At 32.2% G+C, this 17067-nt stretch overlaps 7 protein-coding genes across 7 annotated transcripts; 3 read left to right on the forward strand and 4 right to left on the reverse strand.

Moving 5' to 3' along the window:
• Nucleotides 1–97: 97 nt before the first annotated feature.
• BX663DRAFT_500395 (armadillo-type protein) lies at nucleotides 98–3842 on the reverse strand. The gene is made up of 10 exons (XM_051526322.1): nucleotides 3740–3842; nucleotides 3527–3644; nucleotides 3381–3444; nucleotides 3220–3325; nucleotides 2720–3123; nucleotides 2494–2634; nucleotides 2308–2433; nucleotides 2060–2233; nucleotides 391–1999; nucleotides 98–330 (listed from the first exon to the last, which is right to left on the reverse strand). The coding sequence occupies exons 1-10, from the start codon at nucleotides 3759–3761 to the stop codon at nucleotides 260–262; spliced, it is 2835 nt and encodes a 944-aa protein (XP_051385619.1). The 5' UTR covers nucleotides 3762–3842; the 3' UTR covers nucleotides 98–259.
• A 1894-nt stretch (nucleotides 3843–5736) lies between these two features.
• On the reverse strand, nucleotides 5737–7436 carry BX663DRAFT_583747 (uncharacterized protein; the record flags this gene model as incomplete). The annotated part of the gene is made up of 3 exons (XM_051532220.1): nucleotides 5737–6020; nucleotides 6079–6249; nucleotides 6283–7436. 3 exons carry the CDS (start codon nucleotides 7434–7436, stop codon nucleotides 5798–5800), a joined length of 1548 nt encoding a protein of 515 aa, XP_051385620.1. The 3' UTR covers nucleotides 5737–5797.
• A 12-nt stretch (nucleotides 7437–7448) lies between these two features.
• On the reverse strand, nucleotides 7449–7871 carry BX663DRAFT_429308 (uncharacterized protein; the record flags this gene model as incomplete). The annotated part of the gene is made up of 1 exon (XM_051522725.1): nucleotides 7449–7871. The coding sequence occupies one exon, from the start codon at nucleotides 7869–7871 to the stop codon at nucleotides 7449–7451; it is 423 nt and encodes a 140-aa protein (XP_051385621.1).
• A 351-nt stretch (nucleotides 7872–8222) lies between these two features.
• BX663DRAFT_583765 (uncharacterized protein) lies at nucleotides 8223–8618 on the forward strand. Its single transcript, XM_051532221.1, has one exon. The coding sequence runs from the start codon at nucleotides 8272–8274 to the stop codon at nucleotides 8488–8490; it is 219 nt and encodes a 72-aa protein (XP_051385622.1). The 5' UTR covers nucleotides 8223–8271; the 3' UTR covers nucleotides 8491–8618.
• A 67-nt stretch (nucleotides 8619–8685) lies between these two features.
• BX663DRAFT_535194 (uncharacterized protein) lies at nucleotides 8686–10146 on the forward strand (the record flags this gene model as incomplete). Its single annotated transcript, XM_051530594.1, has 2 exons — nucleotides 8686–9047; nucleotides 9703–10146. 2 exons carry the CDS (start codon nucleotides 8686–8688, stop codon nucleotides 9878–9880), a joined length of 540 nt encoding a protein of 179 aa, XP_051385623.1. The 3' UTR covers nucleotides 9881–10146.
• Nucleotides 10147–10315: 169 nt separating this feature from the next.
• Nucleotides 10316–14140, forward strand: BX663DRAFT_500417 (uncharacterized protein). The gene is made up of 8 exons (XM_051526323.1): nucleotides 10316–10528; nucleotides 10617–10683; nucleotides 10769–11451; nucleotides 11507–11930; nucleotides 12013–12327; nucleotides 12430–12938; nucleotides 13044–13835; nucleotides 13887–14140. The coding sequence occupies exons 1-8, from the start codon at nucleotides 10352–10354 to the stop codon at nucleotides 13944–13946; spliced, it is 3027 nt and encodes a 1008-aa protein (XP_051385624.1). The 5' UTR covers nucleotides 10316–10351; the 3' UTR covers nucleotides 13947–14140.
• A 13-nt stretch (nucleotides 14141–14153) lies between these two features.
• Nucleotides 14154–16525, reverse strand: BX663DRAFT_429709 (JmjC domain, hydroxylase-domain-containing protein; the record flags this gene model as incomplete). The annotated part of the gene is made up of 10 exons (XM_051522751.1): nucleotides 14154–14275; nucleotides 14341–14455; nucleotides 14544–14726; nucleotides 14794–15309; nucleotides 15347–15523; nucleotides 15583–15725; nucleotides 15783–15908; nucleotides 16009–16192; nucleotides 16259–16319; nucleotides 16431–16525. 10 exons carry the CDS (start codon nucleotides 16523–16525, stop codon nucleotides 14154–14156), a joined length of 1722 nt encoding a protein of 573 aa, XP_051385625.1.
• Between the last annotated feature and the right edge of the window lie 542 nt (nucleotides 16526–17067).

Raw genomic sequence — 17067 nt, forward strand, 5'->3', positions numbered from 1 at the left:
TTTTTTTTTTTTTTTTTTTTTTTTTTTTTTTTTTTTTTGTATCCGGAATAACAATACAAGAACAAAGCAAATTCTTATAAAAGATATGCTATAGTAGTCACTGTTTCAAGATTATAGTTTATTTATAATATATACTTCAAATAGAACGCTTTTCCTCTCTCTCTTTTTTTTTAATAAAGATTTTTTTTTTCTATAGTTAACTTCATGATGTTTAGTATAAAATTGAACAGAAAAAAAAATTGGAAAAAATTAGGATATTTTAATCTTCAAATGGGTACTCAAATGGCTCAAAAGGTGCTGCTTCTTCTTCTGCTGCTCTTGCTGTTATATCTGTAAGGAAAATCATGTTAAAAAAAAAGGAAAATATGTATATAATTTTAAGTTCTTTACCTGCAGCAGGGACACGAGGCTGGATCAAATCTTCTTCTTCATTTGGTTTATTATCAATCAACATAATAATACCTCCAACATTCTCTTTTTTAACAGGTGTATAACGAGAATCTTCCTTGAAAGCAATGTGTTTAAGTTGAGCAGGAACAACACGTGCCATATTTTCAAGAGTTTCAAAGTTTTCTTCCTTCTTCTTTTTTTGTGTTGGTGATTTACGTCCCTCTTTCTTTTCATCTTCATTCATTTCTTCATCCTTAATACTATGTTTATCTTCATCAATATCCATTTGATCTCCTTTTTCCTTTTCAATCTTCTTTGCACGTGCTTTAGCTTTAGCTGTAGTTGATAAGACAGCAGTGGCTACCTTTTCGACCACAGTTGCAGAAGGTGGCTTTATAGCAGGAGGATAAGCAAATAAGGAAGGCTTGGCATTAGAAACAAATTCAAAGCGAGGTGTCTCGAGGTTTTTGTTGAGACCAATGATAGCTGTAGGTGTAAACGCTAAACTAAGCATATGTGTTAAAGGATACCAATACCAAAATTGTGTAAAGACTGCCATACCAACAATAGCTGGCATATTGGCATGTCCTGTTCTAGACAAAAGTGATATCGTCACATTTCTACCACCTGCATCAATAATACCCTGTGCAAGAACTGCACCAAATTTGGCCATTGGATCTTCGTGTTTATCACTGATAATTTTTTCATAAAGTTTGCGAACACCAGCAACCTTAGGATTTGTGTTTTCAGTTTGTTGAATTAAGATCATAGCTTGTGACATGAAGGCACCTTGACGTACAAAATCTACAGGATCCTTAGTCATGGGTTCTAAAAGTTCCAAGGCATCAAGATAACCAGTACCAGCACATGAAATACCAAGTGCAAGTGTAGCACCATATCTGACATGAGGATTATAGCTTTCGGCTAAAAGTTGAACAATACGAGGTACTTGCTTAGGATTACGCAATAAAACAAAACCAATGGAAGTGACAGCAGCACGACGAACATCATCATTTACATCACTAACTGCAACATGAAGTAAACGACGGATAGCTTTATTGTTACCAGTACCACTGTAAGCCATAGCGATTGTATAGATACCACCATAACGAAGAACAGGATCTTTGTCTTCTAAAAGCTTTTGAATCAAACTATCAGCCTGTTCTTCTTTACCATACATAATGAAAGGAATACCAATAGCTAAACCACGAATAATCTTTTCATGTTGAGTTTCATGAGCATATTGAAGCATCTCCTCAATCGCTTCTTCATTACCAGTACCCAACATAATCAAACCCATAGATAAACCAGCAGCTTCACCAGCAACGGCATTGTCACCAAAGAGAACATTCTTAAGATCTTCATAAATAGCCTCATTTGCAGTTGCCATACCTGCAACACCGAGACCAAGACATGCACCATGCTGAATGACATCGTCATTTGTATCCTTTAAAGCAGTCTTTAAATAATCCAACACTTCTGCTCCATGATTAGCATTAATAAGACCTAAAGCATACAATGAACCACCTTCAGAATAAGGGCTATTTCCTGCACCATTTTCAGAAGGCAAATAGGGGGCCAACAAATTCATGGATTGTGCTAATTGTCCCTATAAGATGATTAGTTAATATTATTAAACTTATTTGTCTATAATGTTCTATATATATACTTTATGAATAACACCAAGAGCAGCAGTTGCACTGAACTTGGACCAGTTGGTAGCTCTAGATAACCAGTCAAGATTTTGACGTAAAAACTCATCACTAGTAGTACCAGCTTGCATGAAGGCATTAGCAAAAGTAACGGCAGAATGATATACAGAGTTTCTTGATTCTAAAGCATTCTAAAATAAGATACATTTCGTCAATTTTATTGGAACTAAAGAGATGGTTTTTTTTTTAGTGAAAATAGAATTACCTTTGTGTTTTTCAAAATTAATAAATCCGTATGGTTATTACGATACAAAAATTCAAGATGAAGACGAATAGATTCCTCACCAGACAAAATAGATTTAATCTTTTTATAAGGAGTATCGTTCTTGGGCTATTTCGATATATAGATTATGAAAACAAGCTAAGCTGATTGCATACATTTATTCCTTACCTTATCCTCTTCCATATTAACATCACCATCCGTCTTTTCTTCCTCAGTTGTTTGCTCAACAGGTAATTCGGCAGCAACCTTTAATAAAAACTCTTGTGTAGCATTCTCTTCCAAATCGAATGAAATTTGATATGCCATTAACTGTATATAGATATTAAACCAAAACTATGTTAAATTTTCCATCCTCTCCCTTTTTTTTGTAGTCTTTTTTTAATTTTTTATTTACCTCATCCTTTTTCTCGACTAAACTCTTCAACATATTTGCGCAAGAAGTAGAGTCGTTCAAATGAACTAAACATTGACTAATAGAAATATAATCGGGATTATCAAGAGTCTTGTACAAGTCCACTAATAATCTCAAAACTTCATTACGAAATTCTAAGTTTTGAACAAGTGTCATACAAACATCAAGGACATAAGAAAGAAGTTTACTAGAATCACCCTTTTGAATAATAAACTTGATGATATCAAGACGTCTTGATTCAAGTGCAATACCAATTGCTTGTTCATATTCGCAATCTTCAGCACAACGTTGAAACATTCTCTCTACAATGTCTTGTAATCTAGAATCAATTTTTTCGAGAGTTTCTTTGCTAGTTCTGAGATTAATGTACTTGTCAATACATTTAGCTATAATAATAATATAAATTAATACTTGTTGTTTTTTTTTTCTTTTACATCTCAATTATATATGTATATACATATTTATATAATAATATATCTTACAAATAATTGTCTCAACATATTCAGATTTTTCAGAAAGATCAAATGCTTTGCCAGCACCAAGGGCGAAAGTAAGAGAATCATCTAATTCACCCAAATTATAATAAACCTACAACATTACAAGTTAATACAAGACATTCACAATTTGCTTAATCTAAGTTTACCTTAGAAGCAACTAAAGCAGCTAATTCTCTTTGACTAAATGAGCTATCTTCATAAAGGATCTCACTGAACAAAATAAAAGGTAACAACAAAAAAAAGAGGGTTAAGAACAAAACATCATAAATAAAATATCCCATTTCATATTTACATTTTAGCAATAGAATCAGAAATTTCGGCCCAAAACTCATCAACAAGAGAATTCAATTGTTGAAGAGCATATACCTTTAATTCAGGTTGCTGTTCATCGAGTAAAGCAATAATACCGTCTAAAGTGAAGCATAGGAAACAAAAAATGTCAAATCATCTGTCTCGTATTAAGTTTATTATCATTAAAAAGTAAATAAATAAACAAATTACTTACTGGCAGAAGTAAGTGCTGTCATATGATATTATATAAATATTTTAAAATAATAATGATAATAAAAAGGAAGTAAAAGAGAAGTGCTCTTTGCGTGAAAGTTTTCGTTTTACCGCGTTTTTTTTTCTTTCCATTGAAAAGCTTACCTATTACGTGTAGAAGTATGACGTGTGCCCAAAGCGGAATATAGTTTGATAATTTTAAGAGGTGTTTGAAAAATTGGTTTCTAAAAAAGGAAATAACTGTTATAAGCCATCATATTATAAACATAAGTTATTATTCAAACCTTTTTCTTTCTTTCTTTCTTTCTTTCTTTTTCCCGATGTTTCCCAAATGTACATTATAATGATATAACTCTTGTTCCTGACAATAACAGTTCCATTATATGAAATGCAAAATTTATTTAACATTTTTCTAAAAACGTATGCAGTTATGTAGATAGCTTCAAGACCCTATAAAGCGTCTAATGAACAAACTGTAACTAATAATTTGGATAATGAAGAAGAAAGATCCACTAAGGATTATATTAAGGACGATGTAATTGATAAAAGGTGATATAAAGCCTTTGCTATCACTATGTTAACAAACAAACAAAAAAAGCAGATGTAAGATTAATAAAAGTAAACTTGGTCAGAAAGATAAGAACAAGTAAGATGGATTTATTTTGCTACCACGAAAATCAAATGCTTAAAGAACAGCTTTCTAATAATATCGTATTTTCTCTTGTGAGGTGAGGGTTAATATATTCATGGTTTTAGGATCAAAAAGATAATTATCAGTCTTTACTTATATCTAAGTGGATAAAAGAATATTTACCAAGTAATTTGGTAAATACACTGACCTCACATTTAATCATAAATCTGTATTATGTAGAGTTAGACATTAGTATACTTAGTTTTATGAAAGCTTTTAAATAATACACATAAAAAACAAATGGTACAGCTTTTTAAGTCAATAAATACATGGAAGGTTGCTCATATTGTACTCCATACAACGAAAATAAATTAAGTGATATAATTTTAGCCATACATTTTGCTTTAGTTATCAAATAAAGAGACAAAAGTAGTGCTCTATAAAGATTTGCCTAACAGATATATCCTGCTTATCTTCCTTCAGTCGCAACAATAATGTATTGGTACCGCTCAAAATCGTATTAAAAATAAATAAATAATAGAAATATAATATTCAAATCGAGACGCTAATATTAAGGTTAATACGAGATAGATTTTACTTTGATAAATATTAGGAAAATAAGATATAAGATTTACTACTAGTCACTATAAATATCTCCATTGTCCTCTTTTTTTTTTAAATTTTTTTGGCAATGAGCATGTAGCGACGAAATAAATGCGCAATATTGCCCGAGCCAGTTATAGGGGGGAAATAAGAATAAAAACCTTCCTAAAGGACAAGAAGGGAAAAAAAAGAAAAAGAGAAGGAAAAAGAAAAGGGCAGTATTTTGGAATTAAGAGAAAATATAAGAAGGAAAAAGCGAAAAAGTGAAAAGAAACGATTTAAATACAAATGAGACCAAAGTAACCAGGAAGACACACACTATTACTTGGATAACCAATTCAACAGCTTGAGACCAGGATCGACAGGATCAGGAGGAAATTCATCATGGAAGTAGTAATCAAGTTCATGTAGAATTGTACAAAGAATAGGCCATAAAGTATACCAGCTCGTATAATCAGAAGGACGACGAGGTTTATGTAGAGGAAGCAAGTTGAGGAGGAATGAGATGGGATCTTCGACTGAAGTAGGCATGTAGAGACGATTATGTACATGTAAGCACACAATAGCATGTTGCCGGCTCCAATTATGGGACGAATGAAAGATACATTCTTTAGGTTTACCACCCGTTAGCCAGCCAATTGACTTTTGTACAGTTTTTACGCTTTAAATTTAGACGATGTTAGTTTTTTTCTGGATGAATCAAAATTAATTTTTAGACAATTTGCTTACCTTTTTTTAGACAAAAGAAAATTAGTATTCAGAAGAATAGAAAAAAAAAAAATAGAACTCACCTGTATCAATGTTTACCATATTAATATCCATCCCTCAGGCAGATTCGCGGCCTTCATTGGATGACATATGGCGGAAAAGTTTTCTGGAAGAAGCTTGTTGATTATTGGGTAAGGGGCGTTTCAAAGATTGTCTCTTGAATCGAGTTGGGCGGCCAAGCCCTTCTCGGTGAGACTTCAAAATATCGCGAAAGTTTAAGACCACAGCAAGATCTCGGTTCCAGAGGCGGAGGGACTCCAAACATTGATGATTGAGGCATCTATAAAGACCTCATTAATACGTATTTTTTTTAAAAAAAAGAAAGAAATGAAGCTTACCGTAAGAGTCTGTGGCATTCCACCTTGTGATATTTCGAACGACGAAAAGATTGTGGGTTTTGAACTTTTTTGAAAGTTTCCAGTTTACCGACCTTACAAGTAGGGCACAGTGAAGACGTTTTATGTTCATCTATAAGTAAAACAGAGAAACCATGCTTCTTGAGCATCCTTCTTACGCCTTTCCCACGAATTGGCTCTTAGTACTTTGTATTTCCGGCATTCCAGTCCCCAAGAATGAGAATAGCATCGTTTCCAAATTGTTGCTTCAAAGTCTGTGCTAAGCGATGATCGAATTGTTGTTTATTTATGATAGATGATAATTTCAACTCGCGAAAGGGAAGCAGATTGGCATTTTTGTGGGGTATGTTTTTGTTTGAGTAGTACTCTCGAAGTGGATCTTCAACTATAGAACGTACTTTGAGATAGTCAGAGAACTTGTCTACTTTGATTGCTGATGCTGGAAATTTTGATAGATAGTTTTCATGTTCCTTTACTGACGTAGGTTTTTTTATGTCGCGCAGTTTCCTAATTTTTCTTTTTTTCGTCTCAACCGCACACTGGTTGCTGGTGTATCTGTAGGTGTGTTTGTCTTTTCCAGATTCACTATTCTTCTGCATGCAATAGAGCATATCTCTCCGTCCAGGATCAATAAAGACACATCTTCCGGTAGTTTCCTCAAGTTCAGTTTTGGACAACTGGTGTATGTATCGAAAGTTGTCGTCTTCTTCTAGTCTGGTACCACGCGTACCACCCTTTGTACTCTCTTTATTTTGCTTCAACACCGACACACCTACACCATCAGACTGAATCATTCCACGAAATTTCAAAGATTTTGAAGCACCTTGATCCTTCATGCCCTTCGATGAGAGGTTGACTATTTGGCTCCAAATGAAGCCTTTGTCTAAATTGGATCTATTTGTATTACACAGAATATGATTGTTCACGATCAACGTATCAATCGTCATATAGCATGGCACATACGTTCGACGGAGCGGAAAACACATGAATGATTTGTAGCCTAATTCTTCACAGTACTTTGCCATCTTGTAATATGCTTCAAGGTGCTTCAAAGGCTGTGCCTTACAATCATAATATATACTTGCTTTCATAAATTCGCAAGGCAGCCCATAAGTACCAAAAAATTCTTTAATAAGTTTGACGCCCTTGTTGTCCAAAAGGGCTACTGGCATACTCTGTGTATTACCGGAGGCAAGGGAAAGCTTCAATTGGGTTAACGGCTTTGTGATTTCGTCAGAAATGATTTTCTTGATATCATTCTTGCTTTTCTTGGCTTTCTTTAATTCTTGTTTCCTCTTGGTTATCTTGGCCTTTTGTTGTGTAAGGTGGTTAATGAGCATCCGGAAACGATTTCAAAATTGTAATATGACTGAATTTTTGTACGCTATGTCGATCTTCGCGCACTCATATGCTGCTATTTGTTGCGCGTATTTCAACTCGATGGGATCATACTTGGTTAAGATACAATACTCGTTTTTATACTTTCGTATTAAATCTCTATAGTCTTTAGTTTTCGTTGATTTAGAAGGTTTACGATTTTGTTTGGTGAGCTCCAGGAACACTTCAACGTAAAAGTCCTTTTCAGCGTGTTTTTCCAGATCAAAAAACTCGCTTCTTTCCAACTCATTGATGAATGTAAATTTTGTCAATGCAAAAGTATGGGTAACAAGTATGTTAACGGTTGATACAAGATCATTTAGCCTTGGTATAAGTTCGTGTCTCCACTGTATGCCGGAAACAGATGTCTTTAAAGTTATTACTTTTAAGTGATTCATTTAAGGCCAATATAAAAAATAAAGATCATTTAGGAAGAAAAAGGCAAAATATAAAAAAGAGTAAAGAAGTGAATAACAACATTTTCGTTGAAAGTTTATAAATTTCCACGATCATGTGTGACTTCATCATAATATGTAATTATAAAATGTGATAAACTGGCGAGGACAACAGCACTGGGTACGAAACAATACCTGAAGATATATCACCCATCATTTTGGAAGCAATAATCAAATTATAAGGTCGCTAAATATGTAAAATGGTTTGAAAGTAGTAGAGCACATACAAAAGTACTGTTCTATGTCGTATTCTAGACTTCAATTTTCCATAATCATTCTCTCGCCTACCGTGTATTAAAATTTATCAAACAAAATATGGATATTTTAGATAAGCAAGGAAAACATGGAGCTTACATTGTTATGGACAATTGTAGGATTCATTATTCTGAATTTGTTACAGATTGTATCAAAAAAAAAAAAGGCGGTTACAAAGCATTATTTATGCTGCCCTATTCACCTTAAACCCTATCGAAAAATGTTGGTCAAAGGTCAAGTCTCACACAAAATGTCATCTTTTGACAGAGACAGATCAATTAACACCAAGGATTGCAACTGCTTGTAAAACAATTACCCCAGATGACTGTCACAAAAGTCGTCTAAATTACTATTTGACAATTATCAGTCAGCATAGGTAAAAAGCCTAAGCATAAATCTCTATTATTCGTCTGAATACTAATTTTATTTTGTTTAAAAAAGGTAAACAAATTGTCTTCAATCGTCAGTAAAGGTGATGCTTCATATGGTAAACCAACCATCAATGAAGGTTAGGGTGTCCATCCTGCAGGCCCAATTCGTTTTCCGTGCTATTCATTTACCGGATGATACCTTGCTCGCTAAATTACTTCTTGAGCTTCAAGCCTCTATCTTCAACACTCAATGGTATAAACTCATTCAAACACCATGCTGGAGACTCTGTGCCGCCAATTCCATTCCGTTAGACCAACGCTCCTTTCGAAAACATCGTCAAGAATTTCTTGAAGAGAGTTTTCAACAACTACGTGACGAGACACATTCTGTTTTGCTTTCCTCTTGCCGCCCTAATCTGATTATTGACCCGAAACTCTGGTTACCCATGACACCCAGTGAGCATAGTCGAACTATTCGATGGCGTCTTGGTTGGTTACCCGGAGGAATACCTAAAGCCTGCCCATATTATCCTCATGTACACTTTTAGTCGGTCACACGCCACTGAATGCTTGCATATGCACACCCGTTTATTCTTGCCACGATCAATTGCAGATCCCCTTTCCTTTCTTTTAAATCATCTCCCTCAGCATAAGCACCGAAATTCTCAGGATGTTTCTGCTTGGTTCTATCGCTGGCCAGTTATGTGTACCATTCTACACGAAATGGATTACTTAATGCACGATAAACTACCCCTTCCACTTCTTGATCCAGGCAGAAAATTACTCAACTGGTTGTCTCTTTAAACTTGTTAGCAATATTCCCCTTTCTTTCTCACCTTCTCTTCTTCCTTTTCTTTACCTTTTTACCTCTTGTCCCATAAGAGGGTTTTTAGATACTTTTTTTCACATAATTTGAACTGACCTGGGCAATCCAATATAATAAAGATATTATGTGCCCATAGGTCGCTTTATAAATTTTAATTTATAAAAATAATAATAAAAAAAAATGTTTAATCGTATTAAAAAAAACTCCCATTGCCGTAATAATCTGATTGTCGACCCTATTCTTACGATACCAATGACAAGAAGTGAACGGTTTCGTTGCGTGCGATGGCGACTTGGTTGGTTACCTCTTGGTAAACCCCAAGCCTGCCCCTTCCATCCAATCCAAATGAACTCTTCACACGCTCACATAGTTTTTCTTGTTTACATATGCATAACCGCCTTCAGATGCCCAAATCTATTGAAGATCCACTCTCTTATCTCTTGAACCTATTACCATCAACATTCCACACTAAGAAAATGAGAAAATCAATTGATGTCTGACTCATACGCTGGCCTTCTATATGTGCAATTCTGCTTGGAGATGGACTATCTAGCTTCACTCTCAAATCCCTGAACCCTCTGACCATCATCTTCTTTCAATACAAAAACGAATTTCTGATAGTCAATTATCATCACTTATACATATACTTTAACATTTTCCCTTTTATCCCAAAAGGGTTTTTCTTTCCTTTTTTTTTTCCATAGCGATCTGACCAGGGCAAAACAGCATATATAAATGCTGTGTGCTCATTGGTCATTTTTTAATTTTTTTTTTAATCGTATTATCATATTTAGTATATTATCTAATCCGATGACGTGTATTATTTATTTTAAATGCCGTTTAGTATCTGCTGAAGTCGGAGATCTTCTGAAAAAAATAATTACAGCAATGAACTAAAGGCAGTATGTAGATTTTTTTTTTTTTTTTTTTTTTTTTTTTTTTTTGTGTAGATAGAAGTCAATAAAATTTGAATGGCCTCAACAAGCTTTGAAAGCAGTTATGGTACTAGATCAAAGACCATCGAAGTCCCATTACAACATGAACAGGTTTTAGAAGTCGTTTGTAATGACTTACCTTCAAACCCTACTGAATTAACCGACATTTTTCGCCAAGAATCAGTAGGCCTTCCTTATTATAGAATGTTAGCTGTGAGTATTAACTAGATAGATTCGCGTTTTTTTTTTATCCTACATAAATTTACAAAAATATATATACATATATGTATATGGTAATTAGATTGAGTATTATCATCAAAATAAAGTTGAGCAAAGTATTCAGGTTGTTCAAGCTGCTTTAACCACTGGTAAAAATAATAATAATACCAAACTATTATTAAGTTTAATAGATTAGTTAATCGTATTTCATCATTATAAATGTATTGGCATTAGCAAGCCAATCACCTCATACCCAACCACGACAGAAATTACCACTTTTGACATTAATTGCTACACTTCATATGCGACTTGCGAGAAGAGAAACAGATGATACTCAACGACAAAAATATTTAACTGATGCAACTCAATACATCAATGAAGCCGATCGTATTCATAACCAATATGAACCTACATTTGTTATAAAAGGGAATCTTTACATTTTACTTAGAAAGGTCGATGAAGCATCTCGTTCTTTCAATATGATTTTAGAAAAGAGACCCAACTGCATTCCAGCCTTATTAGGTCGTGCAAAAATTCAATATCACCTTCAGCAATATAAAGCTTCTCTCATGTCCTATCAAACAGCACTTAGATATTCACGCAATAAATTTTCAGGCTTTGAAATCCGTTTTGGAATCGCTCAATGTTATGCACAATTAAAAATGTATTCAGAAGCAAAAGCTGCCTTGAAGCGCTGTATTGAAGTTAGTTCAGCACCTAATGCAAATGCTTATATTTTACTCGCCATTCTTGAATTAAATGAATCTAAAGTTCCTCAAAATGGTCTTGTTCAACAAGAAACCGCTTTGAGGCATGGTCTTCAACACATGCAACAGGCTCATGTTGCCAACAAAAAGCATCCTGTTGCATTAAACATCATGGCAGATCATTTCTTTTTAACGCGTGATTTTGAAAAGGTTTATTTTATTTTAATGTTAATGTTAAGGTTATTAAATTTTATTTTATTTTTAGACAATACAAGCAGCTTCAAGAGCTTTAAAGAATTCATCAAACAATATTAATAAAGCAGAGGCTTTATACCAAATTGCCAGAGCTCATCATCAAATGCAAGAGTTTGAAAATGCTTACAATTATTATTCTCAAGCATTAGAATTAAATCCTAAACATGTTTTGGCTCAGTTTGGCTTAGGACAAATGCAATTGAAAAGAGGCGAGTATAATGCGGCCATTGAAATATTTGAAAAGCTCCATAAATCAGAAACAACATCTGTTGAAGTTATGAAAATACTTGGTTCACTTTATGCTCTAGTTGGCAAAAAGGAGCAATCATTTGCTTTATTCAATAAGATTTTAGGACACGCTGATCATGACCCCTTATTAGCGATTGAAGTTGCAGAAGTGTATGAAGATAAAGATAAGAATAATTCATTGAAATGTAAGTTTATTATACATGTTTGCACCTTCTGAATTGAAAGTAACTTTATTCATGTTCTCTCTCCTCTTTCCTTTTTAAAAAGATTATAAACAGTCACTAGATCTTTTAAATGCCATACCAAAAGATGATGAGCTTAGCCAAGAACGTATTAGAGAAATCAAGCCTGAATTATTAAATAATATTGCAGTTATGCATCAAAAACTGGATAATCTTACAGAAGCAGAACATTATTATGGACTTGCCCTTCAAGAAGTTGAATTATGTACAGGACAAGAAAAGGAATTGAAATTGACTATAAGTTATAATTTAGCTAGATTATATGAAGAACGTATGGAAATTGAAAAGGCTACAGCTATTTACAGAAAGATTATTGAGGATTACCCAAGCTATACCGATGGTATTAATTTTTTTTTCTTTTTTTCTTTTGAACATGAAGTTAACCCCCTTTTTTTTTTGTTACGTGCCCTGATCCTGCCCACGCCCTGCCCTACTATATTAGCTCATTTACGTTTAGGTGCAATAGAAGAATCTATAGGCAAAACATCAGAAGCGAATGAATATTATAAAGAAGTATTTGATACAGATCCTTTAGATGTTAAAGGATGGATTATGATTGGACAATCTAATCCTATCGATTCTAAACTTTATAAACGATCATTTGAAAAAGTATTAAAGGATTGTGATAAAAATGATCTTTATACTCATGTTGCACTTGGCAATTATCATGCAAGCATAGCAAGAGAAATGAAAACTGAGAAAACCAAACAAATACGTGCAGATTCTTACAAGTTGGCAGTTAATTTTTATTCACAAGCCTTAAGACGTGATCCTATGAATACATATGCAGCAAATGGATTAGCTATTGTTATTGCTGAAATTGGCCATATTGAACAAGCAAGAGATTTATTTAATCAAGTACGTGAAGCTAATGTGAATAATCCTAATGTCTGGGTTAATTTAGCACATGCATATGTTGAATTAAAGCAATATAAACAAGCTATTGTGATGGTAAGAGACAGATAAAATGTTTTTTTTTTTTTTTTTTTTTTTTTTTTTTTTTTTTTTTTTTTTTTTTTTTTTTTACTAATTACATATCTAATCATTCGGTTTTAGTATGAAAATGCATTAAAGAAATTATATAATAACAAGGATGCTAATCTTTTATTATGTCTTGCAAGAGCACAATATATTCTTTCCAAGCAAGACAAAGACCCAGAAACAATGTATGGAGCTTTAAAGAACACTGAAAAAGCATTACATATCAACCCATCTGATAAAACAACTTATTATAACTTGGCACTTGTCCAGCAATCTTATGCACAACAAATTTCTGATTTGCCTCAAGAACAACGTAGTTCGCATGATATCCGTAAAGCATTAAGTTGTCTCGAATGTGGCCAACGTACGTTCCATATGCTTGTGAATGTGAAAGAACATACATTATATGATAAAAAGATTACAGAACAACGTGAACGTTATGGTGAAACTTTGCGTGTTCAACTAGATAGAAAGTTGACTGAACAAATCAATTTTGAACAAAGTAAAGAAGAGAAATTAAATAAAGCACGAAAGAAGCGTGAAGCAGAACGTGAAAGATTAAAAAAAGCTGAAGAAGAGAAACAAAGATTACGACAATTAGAGATGGAAAGAATGGAAGAAGAACGTCGTCGACTTATGGAAAAAGTACGTGAAGATAACTTATTAATGGCAACTCAACAATTACAAGATGAGGATTATGAAGAAGAAAAGAAGAATAAAAAGCGTTCAAGAAAGAGAAAAGAACGTGATGAGGATGAAGAAGGAGAAGAAGAAGAAGAAGAAGGAGGAAAAAGAAGAAGAAATAATGATGAATATGAAGAAGAAGAAGATGAATATGAAAAGCTTTTGAATAAAAAGGATAAAAAGGTAAATAAATTTGACTTTATATATAAATTGTACTAATCACAATAATATCAGCAATATCGTAGTAAACGTATCATTGAAGATTCAGACGAAGAAGATGCTGATGGATTCTAAAACTAATTGGATAAATATTAAAATGAGAGATTCTGTAAAATAAGCTTGTTAAAGAAGTGTTTATATACAAAATAGCTTAGTGTTATATAAAAATGACTTTTAATTACTATTTTTTTTTTCATTATACAATAAATACAGAATAAATGCCTTTTGTGTGTGTGTGTGTGTGTGTGTGAGGATGTTTGTTATACAATAAAGTGAATTATATTATAGAGTGGATGCAGGTAATTCAAATAAGATATCCCTCCAAGGAATTTGCCTTGATATGCCATCATGTTGAGATAAAACATAACATATTTTCTTACTTGGGATACATTTTCTTATGATACCTTTTTTTTTGTTAAGAAATATAATTTATAAAGATGAATAACGAATTTGTATAGTCATTTATTACCTTTATAATAACCTCCACCTCTCCATTTCGTATAGACCTTTGAACCAATTTGAAGCTTATTTGTCATTTCTTGAATATATTTATCTTTTCGAACTTGTTTTTCTAATATTCGTTTCTATTACAGAGCATATAAATATATATATATGTGTGTGTATGTATCTTGGTTACTTTAGACACTATATGTATAAAAAAAAAAAACTTACTGGATCATGTTGAGGACAATATCCCTCATACATAGAAGATGGGATTAGAGTATCTTTAGTTGACGTTTTATATTTCATAGTAGCACCCTGTTTTACAGCACAAGTAGCATGGAATGATTTCCAACATTTACCAAAGTAACATTGCATACAAGCTCCTATCTTTTGTTTACAAAAAATACAAGTCTATAGTATACATAGATTATTATTATTATTACTTTAACTTTTATAATAATAGAAGAATCTACTTTACCAGTTTCCATCTTGAAGCGGGTATATCTTCAAGACCATAAACTAAATTATCTATAATGTAGGTTTCATGAATAGCTTCAGCACACAGTTTGTGAACATATAATTCTTTGTCTGAAAACTTTAAATTGGTGGTTGATTTTAATAATAAGTTATGATCTTCAATACTAGTCTCAGAACAAAGAACACATCGTAATGGATTCTTATTTGATAATTTTTGTATTATTTTTTGATCTGAAGCAGGAGAGAATAAAGTATTCACGTCGATAACAACTGAATCATCTGTACAAGTACAAGACTTGGCTTTTCTTCCTATTTCTAACCAAGAATCTAAAGCGAAATTGACACTTTCAGCACAGTTAAAATCTAAATTATAACCTGCGTGATAACCAAAGGGATAAGTTATAATAAATTCACCAGGTTCCTGCACACATCTTTGAACATGAATATTATTCTCTTCTAATACTTTAGGTGATACAATACACGTTTTGTGTCTCAAGAATTCATGACAAGATTTATACTGCATAAAAAAGGTAGCTAGATACATATATACATACGAATATATATGTATATATAAGTGCATGTAATAAGTCTATTATTTGCAATATGAAACGTATAATAAATAACATACTTTGCATAAAGTATTCAAATCTCTTTTGATGACAGGGTTGAATTACATACCATTGTTTGGGTGCACCAAAATGAATATAATTGATAGAATAAAGATCCATATCCTATGTAATAAAATTGTATATGTATGTATGTATGTATATTTCTTTCTTTGTTTTGTTACCTCTACATGCCAAGCAAAGGTTGCTTTCCACATACCAAAGTATAAATAGGGCGTATTAACACCTGGAAGAGTTACATTCAACTTGTTTAATGTATTATCTAATGTATTTGGATTCCAATAAAGAACAGAATCATCAAATAAAGCTACGTATATCATATCTGATAAGCTTTAAATTATATATGATCACTTTCTTTACTTACTTCCAACCATATCTGCTCCATATATTGATTGACAGAAAGTAATATTTCTCCAATAATGTCTTTCAATTTCTTTATAATCATCTATTGTTAAATTACTCGACTTTGAATCAAATAATGATAATGCATCTTTATCATTCTACAAATATGAGTTACAAAATAAATAAAAAAATAAAATAAAAAATGGGTTGATTATGTAATATATACTATTTAATTATAGATAAGCTACTTGAGGTCTTTCTTTCATTGTCTATGTTTGAAATACCTTTTTTCATTATTAGATGATTGATATGTGATGGTGGTCGGTAATGGGGCTTTTGACATAAATCATGCCATTCTTGTAATGTAAATCTTTTTCGATTTTCAATATTTGTTACACTGTAGATACCTTTACCTCCAATAATATGTTGTGTCTTTAAAATAGAGATAGTAGTATTACGTAAGTTTTATAACCTATTTCATCAAGTTATGTTATTTACTATAGGCTTTGTTATTTTAATTTTATCAAAAGATTGATGCAATTTAGGTAAAGTCGTTTTCCTATAAATAAATACCTATAACATTAATATACTTCCTTTTCTATTATTATCGCTATTACTCTTATTTTTTTTTCTTTCAATTATTTATACATTATATATACGCTTTATATACCATTCTTTGGGTGGTATCACTTTGACAATACCCGCTTTTTTACCGTATTCATCAATACTTTCAACAAACAATCTAAAGTCTTTAAATTCATCCATTGTTGGTTTAAATATAGGAATAGTTCCACCATTTTCCTTTATATAATAAGATGTCATTATGAAATACAAAACAATATAATATAATATAATATAATATAATATAATATAATATAATATAATATAATATAATATAATATAATATAATAGCACTATATACTTGATCGTAATATCCAACTGGCTTGATGTGTATCGTCATTTTTTTTTAGTTAGTTAGTTAGAAAAGAAAAGGAAGAAAAAAGAAAAGAAAAAAAAAAAAAAAAAAAAGGAAAGAAAAGTTGTACAGTGCGTATGATCCCAATTGGCAGATTTCAAAAAATCAATCAGCGGAATTTCAACTTTTATTTTTTTTTTCGTAATCAATAAGCATATTGAAAGTTTTCCAATCAGCAGTATTGAGCGGGTTCCTGAAATCCAAACAGCAGCCGACTTTTACCTTTCAATACCATTTTAAATAATAAGAATATATTTTCATTAAAAAAAAAAAAATAGTCAAGGCAGAATTACCACCGAACGAAAATGATGAGGAAGCCATGGAACTACAT

This window comes from Cokeromyces recurvatus (genome assembly GCF_025118155.1).
Source record: "Cokeromyces recurvatus strain NRRL 2243 chromosome Unknown BX663scaffold_5, whole genome shotgun sequence".
Lineage (NCBI taxonomy): Eukaryota > Fungi > Mucoromycota > Mucoromycetes > Mucorales > Mucoraceae > Cokeromyces > Cokeromyces recurvatus.